Below are 16,925 nucleotides of genomic sequence, written 5' to 3'. Positions count from 1 at the left end.
TAGTAAGGCCTTTTTTCTTAAAAAACGACATAGTATAATAAGGCTGTTTTCTTAAAAAATGACATAGTATAGTAAGGCTTTTTTTTCCCTAAAAAAACAACATAGTATAGTAAGGCTTTTTGTCTAAAAAAACCCGACATAGGCTTTTTTCCCTTAAAAATGACATAGTATAGTAAGGCTTATTTTCATAAAAAAACGACATAGTATAGTAAGGCTTTTTTTCTTAAAAAAATGACAGTATTCTAATGCTTTTTTTTTTTAAAACGACATAGTACAGTAAGGCTTTTTTCTTAAAAAATGACATAGTATAGTAAGGCTTTTTTTCTTAAAAAAATTACATAGTATAGTAAGGTTTTTTTTCTTAAAAAACGACATAGTATAGTAAGGCTTTTTTTCTTTAAAAATTACATAGTATAGTAAGGCATTTATCTTAAAAAATTACATAGTCTCGTAAGGCTTTTTTTCTTAAAAAACGACATAGTATAGTAAGGCTTTTTTTCTCAAAAAATGACATAGTATAGTAAGGCATTTTTTCTTAAAAACGACATAGTATAGTAAGGTTTTTTTTCCTCAAAAAACGACATAGTATAGCAAGGCTTTTTTTTCTTAAAAAACGACATAGTAGAGTAAAGCTTTTTTTCTTAAAAACGACATAGTAGAGTAAGGCTTTTTTTTTCCAAAAAATGGACAAAGTATAGTAAGGCTTTTTTTCTTTAAAAAACGACATGGTATAGTAAGGCTGTTTTCTTAAAAAACGACATAGTATAGTAAGGCTTTTTTTCTTAGAAAACGACAAAGTATAGTAAGGCTTTTTTCTTAAAAAAAACGACATAGTATAGTAAGGCTTTTTTTCTTAAAAAACGACATAGTATAGTAAGGCCTTTTTTCTTAAAAATCGACATAGTATAATAAGGCTGTTTTCTTAAAAAATGACATAGTATAGTAAGGCTTTTTTTCCCTAAAAAAACAACATAGTATAGTAAGGCTTTTTGTCTCAAAAAACGACATAGTATAGTAAGGCTTTTTTCCCTTAAAAAATGACATAGTATAGTAAGGCTTCTTTTCATTAAAAAACGACATAGTATACTAAGGCTTTTTTTCATTAAAAACGACATAGTATAGTAAGGCTTTTTTCTTTTAAAAAAAGACAGTACAGTGAGTTTTTTTTTCTTAAAAAACGACATAGTATAGTAAGGCTTTTTTTCTTAAAAAAACGACAGTATAGGATGGCTATTTTTCTTAAAAAAGACATAGTATAGTAAGGCTTTTTTCTTTAAAAAACGACATAGTATAATAAGGCTTTTTGTCTTAAAAAACGACATAGTATAGTAAGGCCTTTTTTCTTAAAAAACGACATAGTATAATAAGGCTGTTTTCTTAAAAAATGACATAGTATAGTAAGGCTTTTTTTCCCTAAAAAAAACAACATAGTATAGTAAGGCTTTTTGTCTCAAAAAAACGACATAGTATAGTAAGGCTTTTTTCCCTTAAAAAATGACAGTATAGTAAGGCTTCTTTTCATTAAAAAACGACATAGTATACTAAGGCTTTTTTTCATTAAAAACGACATAGTATAGTAAGGCTTTTTTCTTTTAAAAAAAGACAGTACAGTGAGGTTTTTTTTCTTAAAAAACGACATAGTATAGTAAGGCTTTTTTTCTTAAAAAAACGACAGTATAGGATGGCTATTTTTCTTAAAAAAGACATAGTATAGTAAGGCTTTTTTCTTTAAAAAACGACATAGTATAATAAGGCTTTTTGTCTTAAAAAACGACATAGTATAGTAAGGCTTTTCTTCTTAAAAAACGACAGTATTCTAATGTTTTTTTTCTTAAAAACGACATAGTACAGTAAGGCTTTTTTTCTTTAAAAATGACATAGTATAGTAAGGCTTTTTTTCTCAAAAAATTACATAGTATAGTAAGGCATTTTTTTCATACAAAACAACGTAGTATAGTAAGGTTTTTTTTCTTAAAAAACGACATAGTATAGTAAGGTTTTTTTTCTTAAAAAACGACATAGTATAGTAAGGCTTTTTTTCTTAAAAACGACATAGTATAGTAAAGGTTTTTTTCTTAAAAAATTACATAGTTTAGTAAGGCATTTTTTCTTTAAAAAATGACATAGTATAGTAAGGCTTTTTTTTCTTAAAAAACGACATAGTATTGTAAGGCTTTTTTTCTTTAAAAACGACATAGTATAGTATAGCTTTTTTTCCGTAAAAAACGACATAGTACAGTAAGGCTTTTTTTCATAAAAAACAACATAGTATAGTAAGGATTTTTTTCTTTAAAAAACGACATAGTACAGTAAGGCTTTTTTTCATAAAAAACAACATAGTATAGTAAGGATTTTTTTCTTTAAAAAACGACAAAGTAAAGTAAGGCTCTTTTTCTTAAAAAACGACATAGTATAGTAAGGCTCTTGTTCTTAAAAAACGACATAGTATACCATGGTCGTTTTTAAGAAAAAAAGTCTTACTATACATGGTCGTATTTTTAAAAAAAGCCTTACTAAACATGGTCTTTTTCTTTTTAAATGAAAAAGCCTTACTATACGAGGTCATTTTTTAAGGAAAAAAAGCCTTACTAAACATGGTCGTATTTTTAAGAAAAAAGCCTTACTATACATGGTCGTATTAAAAAAAAAGCCTTACTATACATGGTCTTTTTCTTTTTAAATGAAAAAGCTTTGTTATACGTGGTCATTTTTTAAGGGAAAAAAGCCTTACTAAACATGGTCGTTTTTTTTAAGAAAAAAGCCTTACAATACACGGTCAATTTTTGGGGGGTTGAAAAAAGCCTTATTATACATGGTCTTTATTTTTTTAAATGAATAAGCCTTACTAAACATGGTCCATTTTTTGTTGTTGAAAAAAGCCTTATTATTCATGGTCTTTATTTTTTAAAATTAAAAAGCCTTACTAAACATGGTCATCTTTTCAAGAAAAATTCCTTGCTATACATGGTAACAAAAAAAAAAGCTTTACTATACATGGTCATTTTTTTCACGCTCACACTCATACCTAGGAGCAATTTAGTGTCCAATCAGGCTACCATGCATGTCTTTGGAATGTGGGCGTAAACCGGAGTACCCGGAGAAAAACCACGCAGGCCCGGAAAGAACATGCAAACTGCACACAGGTGTACCGACCTGGATTTGAACCCAGGTCCCCCACCGTGAGTTTGACGCGCTAACCCCTCATACGCCGGAAACCCCTCCCCCCCAGTTTGGTCTCACATACATTATTAGGTGGCGGAGGGCCAATGAGGCTGATGGGTATTCTGTGCCGTGCTCCTCGTTTGACTTGAAAATGAGTTCTAAGTGACCGTGATTGCGTTTGGCCTTCTTAGCTTTTAGGCTACCGAGATAATGTTCATGAGATGAGACAGGTGCGGGACCGCAGGGGTGTGTCTGTAATGGAACGAGATGCTATGCTAATCCAATTGGCTCCGTTGCGACGGGGTTCATTTTGTGCCGTTTGCCCCGATGCGTCTGCCATGAAATCTCTGGCAGGCGCGGCCATGCGGATCGGCGTTCCGATGAGATGTGATGTTACGCATGCTCTCATGAATGCACTTGTCCGCCGATCAAGGTATGACTCAACGAGTCAGCGCTTGAACAAATAAACAATTAACGCAGAGATGAAAAATTTGCATCGACAAACATAACTACACGCGTTAGATTGACGTCAGATACATTTGGGGGGGAAAATTTGGTTATGATCGTGTCTGGAAAACCGGAGTATCCAAAGAAAACCCACCCAAGCCCGGGGAGAACGTGCAAACTCCACAGTGAGGACCGACTTAGAATCAAACCATCGACCCCAAAACTGAGGCCAACGCACTTACCACTTATCCACAGCCTCTAAAACTGCTAAAAGTATTTTGTAAGCTAACCTAAATATACATCAGTCACCATATTGTTTTCGTCATACAATATATATTACATTATAACATACACAAATCTAGAAAATATTTTAAAAGAATAATACATACCCGATTTCGGCTGTAGCCCGAAGACAGCTGGGATAGGCTCCGGCACCCCCCCCGAGATCCTGAAAAAGATGAACAGTGTTTAAAAATGGATGGCTTGCATTTTACTTGAACCTAAACTGGAAGGGTGGTGGGGTCCATCATGACCTCACTACCTGCGACAACTCATTCACTCCTTTATATACAATTATTATTTTCAGCAAATGCAAATCCATTATGGAATTTTACGCTTCTTGTACCACACATAATTATAGAGCTCTCTCACCAGAATTGACCTCTGAGGGAAAAGGTCTGCTGGAATCCTGATAAAATGTTCTTGCTGCCTTCCAGGCCTCCACAAGCTGCTCTTTCTGATAACTTAAAAAATATATATATATATATTTTTTTTCTTAACAACTATTTTGCTTCTTTCATTCTTCTTTTCACCGGAGAAGTTCATTTTCAATGTCCATCCTTGGTTTTTTTTGTTTCTTCGCCTCCATACCCTCGCTCCATTAGCACCGAGGTGCCGCGCAGGTCACACCCGGCCGAGGAGCTCACTGGGCGGGCTGCGGAGTAGCACACGGGCCGGGGACGCCTGAATCTTTTATCGGGGGGGAAATGAGCGCTCTGCCACTCTGGCGATTTCCCCCGCATGGCCAAGCATTTCTCCCCTCATTTCCCCGTTTGCATCCGCCGAGAGCACGTTAAAGAAGCGAGGGGGACACTGCGCTCGGTGGATTTCGCCATGGCTCGCATTCTCGGGTAGACACGTTCGGGATCCCACGTGCTGGTGAAAGGTGAGTCTTCGTCGGGAAGAAGAGCATAAAAGAGCGTCGCCGTCCCTTGGAAGTTTACGGACGGACGATGGCGATTTCGGCGAGGGATGCGGTTCTTCTCCTGGTTCTTACCGTATCAAGAAGTGAGTCGATGTCCGATTTTCTAACTAGAAGCGGTATTAACGAAAGTGCTCGTACGTTAAAGCGTCCGTCAGAAAAAGGGTCAAACATGTTCGAGATCTTTGGTTCCATTGTCACATCGTCACTTGTCACCTGAGAAACGCCTCTTTTTTTGACATTTTTTGAAGGAAAGGGGAATATTCTTCGCTTTTAAAGTGCATATCCTATAGATCAGAAATGAAGATGAATTATGAATTACTGCTTAAAGTGCTTAAAGTGCTTAAACACCTGCGCGTTACTATGAAAAACTGTATTAAAAAAAACGGGGCAGACAACACATACAGTATTTTAACCTCACATTAATGTCTTTTACATTTCCAATTTTAATCATTTAACATATGGATTTTTTTGTAAAATTTTGTTTTGTTTTATTTTATTTTTTTGCACTGGTAGTTGGTTAAGTGTTTAGAGTAGACTCTTTAATGGGAAGATGGTTTGCCTAATATTTTTTTTTGTAACCAAACATTCAAAAATATGTCAATGCAACTGAAAAGTGCTTTGTTGAAAATATTCTGTTAAATTAAAATTTGCAGTGGAATATAATAATCTTTTTAGATCACTGCCTATGTAGGGAGGGCTCCAGGTCTCACTCCCTTTGTTCCGGTTAACATCATCACTAAAATTGATAGATAATAATAAAATTTGGTTAGTCTATTCTAGGGACGGCATTTCACCACAAAAAACGGCTGCTAATTGATCTTAAAATAAACAAAATATAACACAGAAAATGAATGAAATACCCCTGCAACCAATTAAGGGTGTCACTGCCTATGCCCAAAGTTGGCTGGGATACGCTTCAGCACCCCCACAACCCCTGGGAGGATAAACGAGACAGAAAATGAATATTATAATAATTGTCTGCCATTGACGACGATGGACGTCTAATTCAATTTGCCTTTGTTTTTGCCCCAGAACGCAATTGTTGACTTGATCGTTTTTTAATTTGTTGAGAGAACGTTGGTGGATTGTTTTTTCGTCTCGGCGCATGTGAGATGATGGCATTCTTATTTTTAGAGGCCATCCATTATTGAGGTGGGGAGAGTGCGCTTAAGCAGACACTCGTCTGGAATGTTTGTGTTTGCTTAGACGTGTGATGAGACCATGTTTTTTTTTTTCCGCAAATGCAAAAGTCAGTGATTTTATCATCGAAATCTGCCAAGCGGCGCTATTTGAGATGTCAGGAGACGTCTATCTTGCTGATGTCAGATCGCAAGTCTTTGCACAAGTGCTTGGCGCTGAATGCTTAACCACACGCATATTCTCTGCTGATTTTTATGTTTTTTTTTGTCCTGGGTGACGTCGACGTGGAAACCGGCCATGTCGCTGTCATACTTGGGTTTGCTTCCCTCGTCAAACGCGACAGCTCCAAAATGCCCAGGGCGGGCAAACTAGGCGAAATAAAAATGTGCAGTGTGTTTTTACACTTAATCATGTCAAAAGATGACTCTCGTTCAAGCAAATAAGACGACTGAAATCGCAAAACTGGGAGAATAAACTACCGCAACATTTGGTCATCAGCCTAAACTTTGAATTAAGGAAATCCTCTAAAACTTGCTCCGGACTTTCCTGTAAAAAATGACCTATGTCAAGGGTGTCAGACTCGGGTTGGTTCACGGGCCGCTTTAACGTCAACTCGATTTCACGTGGGCTGGACCATTTTAGATATAATATTTTGCTTTTTTAAAAAATAAATTGATTAAATAAACTGGATTAAAGGCCCTGAATATTCAGTTTTTATAGATCTAAAACAATGTTTATTTTAGCTTTTAAAAATATATATTTTTAGATTTTACAAAATGATTTTTGAACTAAAAACACAGAAAAAAATGATTAAAAAATTACAATTATTGATTCAAAAGGGGGAAATAAAATCATGAAATTTAATATACATGTATACTCTTCATTTTAATTTGATCCTAAAACAGAAAGTCGGCACTGATGATTTACTTTCGCGGGCCGCACAAAATGATGCGGCGGGTCAGATTTGGCCCCCGGGCCGCCACTTTGACACCTGTGACCTATACTATAGTAGTTTACACCCTGGTCCAAATTCCCATGTTTTGTGATGTAAAATTGGCGATCAATAAATTTTCCATTAGGAATTTTACTGATAAATGTTTTGAATCGTGAACAAAAAGGTCAATCTTAATACGTAACATGGATTTTTTGGGGGTGTTTGTTTCAAGTAAAGTGACTGTTTAGCTCTTATCTTCAGTGATTGTAGAAATATCAGTTGAAATCTTTCTCCATTAGCACATTCGTCGATAGGTCACCATTCTGTTCTGTACATGCTCAATAAAATAAAGGCAACCTATGAATATTAAATCTGAACTAATCAGAGGCTGGCATGTTTAAAGAGCAATACTGCCAAATTCGATTCTATTTGGGAAGGAAACATACTTTTGTTTGGAATATGACTTTCTAAGTTGTTACTGATAATTGTTGGGACAGTACAACTCACTTAGTGGCGCACGAGTTCCTGTCTCCTCTTTTCATTTATTTCCATGCTCGTACTCATCGGAGAGACAGTCAAGTACAGGGCACAAGATTATACTTGTGTCTCATACAAAATGTTAGAGGCAGCTAACGTCAAATCCTATCAAATCATCCCAATCTACTCCCTTAAACCGCCTTGCTTCCCAGATTCCACGTGGCAAATATCAGCAAGTAACATATTGAGCGACATATTTGATTGTGTTTGTCCCATTTTGCCTACGAAAACCAACTTTGACCTCTTATCTCATCTCCATTTGCTCTGGAGAGTTTTGCCCCGCAGTTTTGACTGTCCCGTCAAGCAAACACGATTCATGAATAGCAAACCAGGCTGTAACAAATGCCTCGAGTAACACACCATAACCAACAGACGGATGGGGGGACCAAATGGGAAAGAAAAAATTAAATAAATACATCCTAAAATGAATGCGTCGCTAGCTATTTCAAATTTCCATTATATAAATAGGCGTCATTAAATGGACCGTTATCCCATCACCGTTAAAATACTGCCTGTTGTTCGCTGGGATCGGCTCTGGCACCCCCACGGCCCTCCTGGAGATAATAAGGATGCCCAAATAGCGAAATTTCCACTTCGGTCCAATTTCGATTTTTCTCACAATATTTTACCAATACCGAACCGATGGCCATTTTTTTTAGACCAGAAAGACATGCAAAATTTAACGTATATTTCAGCAACACGCTTATTTATTTATATATTTATTTATTTGTATATTCATCTATGTATTTATTTATTTATATATATATACATTTATTTACGTATTTATATATCTATTTATTTATATTTATTTGTGTATTCATTTATGTATTTAGATATTTATTTACGTATTTATATATTTATTTATTTATATATTTATGTGTATTTATTTATATATTTATTTATTTATTATTTACTTATATATTTATTTATGTATTTATTTATTTATTAACCTATTTATTACCTATCTATTTATGTCTAAAATTTATTTTCCTGTGTCTGTATTCTCACCCTCTTGCTGCTGTGACAATGACATTTCCCAAATACGGGATGAATAAAATTATCCAATCCAATCCAATGATAAATCCCTTTGTTTATGAGATTACACGATAATCTGTCACTGTCATTGCTTTCTAAAGATCTGAACTTCCGACACTCCCCAAATAGTCACATCGAATCGGGTTTCCAAACTGAACTACTACTTCTCCTTTTAAAGTACTACAGTTTATCAGAAGTTTGTTATGTACTTTTCCAACTCTGGCAGCGTGTTTGCAACTGTCGCTGAAGCTCCGTGACCCAGTCAGCCTGTGTTCTGTGTTGATTACATGGATGAAAACAGCCCGGCGGGGACTGTATGCGCTCGGGTGTGTGTTTTTAACTTATTTATTTATTTATTTTGGTGTACAATATGAGCTGCACATTGCCAACACTGCTGTCAGGCAATGCGCTGCACGTGTACTATAGGATTCTCCAGTACTTTGGTTACACATTGGATGGAGCCGAATATACTTATTTTGCTCAGGCACCAAATCGGTGAGACCTGGCAGCACGACATTTAAACATCGCTTCATCAACTGTTGCCGTGGGCCCGTGTTTTTATCTGCGTGCGTCTCATTGTGCACTTTTTCATCCTTTCAATCTCCTCCGCTAATTCAAAATAGGTCAGAAAATACCAGGAGGATCGTCCTGAATATCGAATGGAATTTCCCATGCCTTCTTTTGTGGCCATGGAATAATTTAGCACAAAGCAGCTATGTGATACCGGTGGCGGGCCGTGCATTTCACACCTAGGCCTTCAGTAGTGCTATGTGTGAATCAATCCAACCCTCAATAAGTATTTTATAGCTATAAAACCTTTACTGCAGCTACAGCTGCGACACATAAAAAAGATTACCACTGTGTGATACATAATTATAGGGGATTGAAGACTTCATCAATAAAAATTTAATTGTTAGCCTATTAGACATCTATGGATAAGGTAAGGTAAAGAAGCACGTACTGCAAAAATAAATGGTGCAATTCATCTATGTTGACAAAGTTAAAATCTTTACGTGTTAAGCCCTAATATTTCTACAGTAATATCTCGCCATTCGTAGATCGACTATTTTGGCTTGGAACCGCCAAATATATAAAAAGTTTATCGCGTAGCCATAACACAAACATGGAATAGGGGGAAAAAAGTCCAAATAAATTGAAATAGACACCCTAAAACAGTGGTTCCCTTTCTACTATACCGAAACAAAGAAAACGGCACTATAATTGGGCTCAAAGAAATTTTCATCATTTAAAATCTGAAATAATTAGTGTGAAAATACAATTTTTGTAAAGGATCCTTTATCATCAACAGCCAGATTTCTTTTTCATGACATTGCATGGTTAACGCGGGATCTGACATTGATTTATTTCAAAATGAGTACGTTTTTTTAAAGGATATAATAGTATAAATACGGGAAAACAGTCAAAACAACAGGGTTTGCAGCTCACGGGAATCACAAGTGATTTGTTTGTGTTTGTTCACCCACTGGAATCAAACAATGTTAGATGTGAATGATCTTATCGGAACGAGCACAACATCTACCTGTGCGAGACGGAATCAAACCCAATATGTTTCCATGTGGCCCCGGGTGGCTAGTCAGCATAGCTAATGGCTTCAGACACAAATATTATGCAACTCACGGCACCCTCGACAGACCACACTGGGGATGAATGCATCGTCCCGAGAAGCACTCGATTAAAATGATGAAATTAGGGAAGTCAAAATCAGAAAAGTGGAATGTTCATTTCAGGCGTTTGCATTCTGCGCTTTGACATTTTTGGCATGGTGTTCTACGGAATAAAATTGCATAAGAGCCGGGGGATATTTTGCCTTTTCCCCATAAAACAAGTCGAGATATTTGCGCTGCCTTGTCCAGGAATGAAGTGGGGTTGATTTTTTTAGGAGTATTAAGCGGATTATTATCTGCTATAATTTGCATTAGACTTTCAATGTTTTTTTAAATATTCGAACTAAATGGCTACCTAAATCAAGGGTGTCAGACTCGGGTTGGTTCGCGGGCTGCTTTGACGTCAACTTGATTTCATGTGGGCCGGACCATTTTAGATATATTTTAGATTTTTTTTAAATAAATGGATTAAAGAACTGGATTAAAACCCATGAATATTCAGTTTTTTATAGATCTAAAACAATGTTTATTTTAGCTTTTTTATATATATATTTTTAGATTTTACAAAATGATTTTTGAACTAAAAACACAGAAAAAAATGATTAAAAAAAATACAATTATTGATTTAAAAGGGGGAAAAATCAGGAAATTTAATATACATCTATACTCTTCATTTTAATTTGATCCTAAAACAGAAAGTCGGCAATCATGATTTACTTTCCCGGGCCACACAAAATGATGCGGCGGGCCAGATTTGGCCCCCAGGCCGCCACTTTGACACATGTGACCTAAAGGATTTACAGATTTTTTTTAAAATTTCATTTTGCTTGTTTGCAGCCGCCTTGTGTGCAGAAGTGGAAGAGCGGCTGGTGGGTCACCTCTTGTCGGCGGACCGCTACAACAAACTGATCCGACCGGCTGTCAACAATAGTCAACAAGTCACCATTTACATCCAAGTATCGCTCGCTCAGCTCATCAACGTGGTGAGGAAAACCGCCAAAGTCTCCAATGTGAAGATTTAATGACTTTCAAGCGGAATTAGGATCTTTGAATTTTTAATTTTATGTATGTTTCAGAATGAGAGGGAGCAGATCATGACCACCAACTGTTGGCTAACTCAGGTTCGCCCTAAACCACATATTAACTCAACGCTGTAAAAAATAGTATTTCTAATCCAATCCAATCTAACTCAGACGACATGATGGATTTTTTTTACAATCATAAGATAAAGCACACAAAATTAGACTAATGGTCACTACCAAGCAACAAATATTATAAGTAAGACATGCCACAAAAACCAGAAATTTAATTGATATATGATCGTGAGGCATCCGACATATCAAATAGGCGGTCAGTGAATATGTCACGAGGGGTCGGCACCCCCAATCCAGTTTCCCCTGAAATCGTGTCGTTTGAGTCAAGCATAAAGCATTTTGTAAATAGTCGGAAAATTCAGATACATTTAAAAAAAATAGTCACTTTCCAAATAATGCCATTTATAAATTGTTTTTGTATTCTCAGTATGTTTTTTTTCCAAACGATCACCAGGTGTGGAATGACTACAGATTAATGTGGGACCCCGATGAATACGAGGGCATCAAGAAAATCCGCCTGCCGACGCAACACATTTGGCTGCCAGACATCGTTCTCTATAACAAGTAGGACGTCCTCTGAAATGGAATGCTTGGGCGAGACAAACAAAAAACGTGTCCAATTTCATTATCAAACATCTTTTCGAAAATAATTTTGGTACTCTCCCCATTCCAATCAAAATACAAATAAAGGATAACCTTATTTCAAGAGATTAATGCTATTCCAATCAGATTTGTCATTAGCGCTTAGCTCAAATAAGCTCCGGCACCCTGCTGACCTTCATTAAGATAAACGGCATGGAAGAATGAATAAATATTTGGTACAAATGAATAAAAGATGCACAATTGCGCCTTACAATTGGGCATGGTTTCTATATGAATTTAAAATCATTCATTAGTGGTGCAGTTTATAGTCCGGAAAATACAGTAACTCAATCACCGATGGCAGAAATGAGTTGGTGGGGCGATACCGAGTGTTTTTGGCAGGTCACTGGTGTGGAAAATGACAAACTTTACCACCGCCAAGCTGCCTCTTGGGAATGTTGATCAAAATAACGATAAATCACTCAAGCGGCGTAGCCGGTTGCGTAGCTACGATTCGTGCGCGTGGCGGCCCGTCGTTTTTTACGCCGGCGCGCCGGCCGTGAAAGTTTAACGATGACAGATTGCCGGGCGACGTGAAGGACAGCGCAAAAAGCAAAATGGATCCAAATGATGGGGGATGATGTGGCTGGAGGTCACGCAATGAGGAAAGACGCTCATTTTGACTTCAAAATTGGTCTTTTTCCTCCCTTAGCGTTCGCAAGCTAACGTTGAGCTGTATTCCTGACCTTCTTCATAATTGATAGTTCATATATCTATAATGCAAAGCCGGTAGCTTTGCTGCGATCAAATCCAAAGGTACATTGCTAACAGTTTTTACTGCTTCTCCAAGGATGAAGACATCGAGTTACGATATTGAATGTGCACCTGTTAAATTGATTAAAAAGAAACAAAACGTATGTTAGAGACCAAGGGTGTCAGACTCGGGTTGGTTCGCGGGCCGCTTTAACGTCAAGTTGATTTCACATGGGCCGGACCATTTTAGATATAATATTTAGATTTTTTTTAATATAAATGGATTAAAAGAACTGGATTAAAAGCCCTGAATATTCCGTTTTTTATAGATCTAAAACAATGTTTATTTGAGCTTTTTTAAAATATATTTTTAGATTTTACAAAAATGATTTTTGAACTAAAAACACAGAAAAAATTGATTAAAACATTAAAATTATTGATTTAAAAAGGGGAAAATCAGGAAATTTAATATACATCTATACGCTTCATTTTAATTTGATCCTAAAACAGGAAGTCGGCACTCATGATTTACTTTCCCGGGCCACACAAAATGATGCGGCGGGCCAGATCTGGCCCCCGGGCCGCCACTTTGACACTGTGAATTGGCGGCCAGCCAATCGCAGGGCACACAAACAAATAATTGTTCACGCTTACACTTATAAAAATTTAGAGGCTAGCCTGTATGGTTTTAGGAAACCGGTGTACCCGGAGAAAAACCACGCAGGCCCAGGGACAACATGCAAAAGTTGGAAACCACCATCAATGTCGGAAATGTAAAGCAGACTCGCTAACTTGCCCGATTTGAAATCTAGATTGATTTTTTTTTCTCCCAGCGCCGACGGCACCTACGAAGTCTCCTTCTACTCCAACGCGGTGGTCTCCAACAACGGCGAGGTAGCCTGGCTCCCCCCCGCCATTTACAAGTCGGCCTGCAAGATCGAGGTGCGCGACTTTCCCTTCGACCAGCAGAACTGCACCCTGAAGTTCCGCTCCTGGACGTACGACCACACCGAGATCGACCTGATCCTCTTGAGCGACTTTGCCAGCCGCGACGATTTCAAACCCAGCGGCGAGTGGGACATCGTCTCGCTGCCGGGACGCAAGAACGAAGACCCCGACGACATCAGGTACCTGGACATCACTTACGACTTCATCATCAAGCGAAAACCTCTGTTCTACACCATCAACCTCATCATCCCTTGCATCCTCATCACGTCTCTGGCCATCCTGGTCTTCTACCTGCCGTCCGACTGCGGCGAAAAGATGACCCTCTGCATCTCCGTTCTCCTGGCCCTCACCGTCTTCTTACTTCTCATCTCCAAGATCGTGCCCCCCACGTCTTTAGCAGTGCCTTTGATCGGGAAGTACTTGATGTTCACCATGGTGCTGGTCACCTTTTCCATCGTGACCAGCGTGTGCGTCCTCAACGTTCACCATCGCTCGCCCAGCACGCACACCATGCCCCCTTGGGTCAAACGTGTCTTCATGTACCGACTCCCATCCTACCTCTTCATGAGGAGACCCGGCAGGTCCAACATACGCGAGAGATTCCGGAAAAAGCATCAACAGAAGAAAGCCGGGGCGACTTCTCTGGGACGGGCCGACTCGTTGTCGTCCTCGTCTTTCTACGTCAACGAAGACTCGGCCAAACGACACGGCTGGACCTTCGACGACGCCGAGTTCGGGAAGAGGACCACGTTGAAAAGCAGCATCGACGTGGAGGACGCCGTGGACGGCGTGCGCTACATTGCCGATAAGATGAAGAGCGAAGATGACGACGAAGGGGTAGGCCTACGTACGCCCAATGATTTGACACCTGACTATAAGTCGCACCCACCCAAATTACGTCCCGAGTTATTTTCACCCAAAAATGTGCTGTCACGAGCCTGTGAAAATCCATAAATGAGCCACACTGGGCAAGGGGCCACAGGAAAAAAGTAGAAGCTAATTAAATTACAGTTATTATTTTTTTGTGACGGAATCAAAACATTTGTTGTTTTCTATATTCCGTCCATTTTTCTAAACATCCTGGTATGTTATTAATACATATACACACTAAACAATATGCTTTGTAAATATTTAACAGTGTGAAATAAGCACTTTAAAATAAAAAAAGCACATGCGTATCTACATGCAATATTGTTCTAAGAATGTGAGGACCCTATATTTCAAAACTTGACACGAGTAAACCAAAACATCAGCTTCAGGATTCGGCACCCCAAATTAATTGAAATCAGCCGATATAATGAGGAAGTTCTAGTTTAAGAAAATAATCATTTAATTTTGGCTGGTTTGATGCATTCCTCTTGAAAAACATGCTACATCAAATCTACATATAGTTTAAAATGTTATTGTATAAGAGTCATTATTTTTTGCTGTTGTCATTTTTTTATATGCAAAGTGATTAGCCATGAAATCTTACCTTTTTTGGGGGGGTTATACTCACCAACAAGAGTTCTGGCCAGTCTTCAAGAAAGTCTAGTTCATTTTGAACTGTCATTTTTTTCAACTCTGTTATGATTCGGCTGTGGAGGGAAATGCTGGTGCACAAACTTAAGGTTTAATGGAGAAAACAATCACTACAAAATAACCCTACCAACATAAAATAAGGATAAATGAACAAAGAAACAAACTTAACTGAGGAGGACGAAAACGCAAGGTTTAACGACAATAACGAACACCTGGCTCAAACAAGGGAAGGCCAGAAAAGTCAGGTGACACTCCCGACCAATCACACGGACAGGACACACAAGGGAAAAAAAACCAACCCCCAAAACATGACAAACTAGGTGAAAATGTTGAAAATATGAACTGAATTCATCATTTTCGGAACTTTCCTGAGCTAAAGCTAGAAACTTTGTCATCATCTATTGTGTTTTCTAACATAGTCCATCTTTTTCCAGATCATAGAGGACTGGAAGTACGTTGCGATGGTGATCGACCGCCTCTTCCTGTGGATCTTTGTATGCGTGTGCGTGGTGGGAACCCTGGGGCTCTTCATGCAGCCTCTCTTCCAAAGCTACAACACCCCCATTGTTGACGACATGGAGCAGATGTAAAACATGACACCTGAACATGTGCTCCCAATGTGAGCTACAAAAAAAAGCAGAATAAAAAAATCAACAGTTTGTCCCCCCCCCCAAGTGCAAGGCCACTCATTTTCCCCTGTATGTCCTCTCAGATGACCTTTGACCCCTGTCCTACAGTACTTGTTGGCATCCCGACCTCACTTCCCAGCCTTTTTCATCTTCCACTTCAAGTGGGATAGCAGAGAAAATAGGATTTTGATGAAAAAAAAGCTGGTTTTGTGCCTGTCATTTCATCAAAGGGAGAAGTAGTGAAACGCGGGTCACTGGATAGGTCGGGGGGCTTTCTGGGTCCAAATCGATCTTTTTTCTTTGACCTTTTGATGCCAATCTTAACAAAGTTGCATTCTCCTATTTCATTCTAAAGAGTTCAAATCAAGTTCTTCTGCACCAGACACATTCAAGCGTCCATTTATTGACCTTATTTTGTGCACCAGTGCGCTGAGATAAAAAAAAAAAAAAAAAGCGGATCGATGTCTAGAAAATCATCCTAAAATGAATATTATTTGGTTATTATTGAGATAAACACTCATTGAAAAATGTTAAGTGAGTTGTTAGATAATAAACAATAGACCTCATAGCTCTATTCCAGAATAGCGGGAATAAGCTTGCTTATTATTTTTTGTTATTGAAGCCATAAGGAAAGTCTTCTAGCAAATGCAAATGAGAAGACAAATGCAATTCCATCCAATTGACTTCCACGTGTGCATCGGAGATCATATAAGACAGCCAGATGGCATGCTAATGACATGTAAATCTTCTCAAAGCTCACAATTTGTAACTCCTGATGTCCTTCGTCCTGGTTTGACTTCCCTGGCGCCGCATGTATCAGGCAAAAACCCACCTTATTTTCTTTCCCCAGAGCCCAGAGACAAAAAAAAAAAACAGTCTTTATTAAGCAAACACGCCGTGCCAAAAGGAAGCTAACAACGACGTGGATACACTGAAAAAGATCTCCTCCCTGTGTCCTTTCCCAGTAGCACACATTTCTCTGCGTCTCATAAAACATTCTTGCTCCTGGGTAATAATGTTATTTTAACGATCACCCAAATGCAACAGCAAAAAATATTGTCAATGAATTTATACTGAGAAGTTAAAATCCAAACAGCCTTGCCTCTCTCTTGCTTTTTCTGTCTATAACTTGCATATATATACAAAGTCCCTCATGTATAGTGACTGTCATTGATTACTGAGGCCAACATGAAAAAAAAATGTGTCCTACATTTTTCGCTTTGTCTCAAATCCATTTGTGGGTATTGTGGATGGATTTAACGAAACAGGAGTTGATGTCCGTTAACTGGATCAATAAATCAGAAGTGAAAGCAA

At 38.0% G+C, this 16,925-nt stretch overlaps 1 protein-coding gene and 1 long non-coding RNA gene across 2 annotated transcripts in view; one reads left to right on the top strand and one right to left on the bottom strand.

The window, feature by feature from the left end:
- The window catches only part of LOC144082149 (uncharacterized), a 21,294-nt gene extending 16,191 nt beyond the window's left edge, over positions 1 to 5,103 (bottom strand). The window contains exons 1-2 of the long non-coding RNA XR_013303164.1: positions 4,271 to 5,103; positions 3,999 to 4,057 (exon numbers count right to left, since the gene is read on the bottom strand). This is a non-coding gene — a long non-coding RNA (uncharacterized LOC144082149). The remainder of the gene's footprint in view (positions 1 to 3,998; positions 4,058 to 4,270) is intronic.
- LOC144082148 (neuronal acetylcholine receptor subunit beta-2-like) lies at positions 4,387 to 16,925 on the top strand. The gene is made up of 6 exons (XM_077609043.1): positions 4,387 to 4,896; positions 10,922 to 11,067; positions 11,161 to 11,205; positions 11,633 to 11,742; positions 13,347 to 14,298; positions 15,417 to 16,925. Exons 1-6 carry the CDS (start codon positions 4,842 to 4,844, stop codon positions 15,570 to 15,572), a joined length of 1,464 nt encoding a protein of 487 aa, XP_077465169.1. The 5' UTR covers positions 4,387 to 4,841; the 3' UTR covers positions 15,573 to 16,925.

The sequence above is a fragment of the Stigmatopora argus genome, chromosome 9, assembly GCF_051989625.1.
Source record: "Stigmatopora argus isolate UIUO_Sarg chromosome 9, RoL_Sarg_1.0, whole genome shotgun sequence".
Lineage (NCBI taxonomy): Eukaryota > Metazoa > Chordata > Actinopteri > Syngnathiformes > Syngnathidae > Stigmatopora > Stigmatopora argus.
The sequence above is the reverse complement of the archived record's forward strand: the minus strand, read 5'-3'. Positions and strand labels throughout refer to the sequence as shown.

Coding starts and splice junctions, on each gene's coding strand:
- LOC144082148 (XM_077609043.1), top strand. CDS start 4,842: ATGGCGATTTCGGCGAGGGATGCGGTTCTTCTCCTGGTTCTTACCGTA. Junction 4,897..10,921: donor GGTTCTTACCGTATCAAGAA/GTGAGTCGATGT, acceptor GCTTGTTTGCAG/CCGCCTTGTGTGCAGAAGTG. Junction 14,299..15,416: donor GCGAAGATGACGACGAAGGG/GTAGGCCTACGT, acceptor ATCTTTTTCCAG/ATCATAGAGGACTGGAAGTA.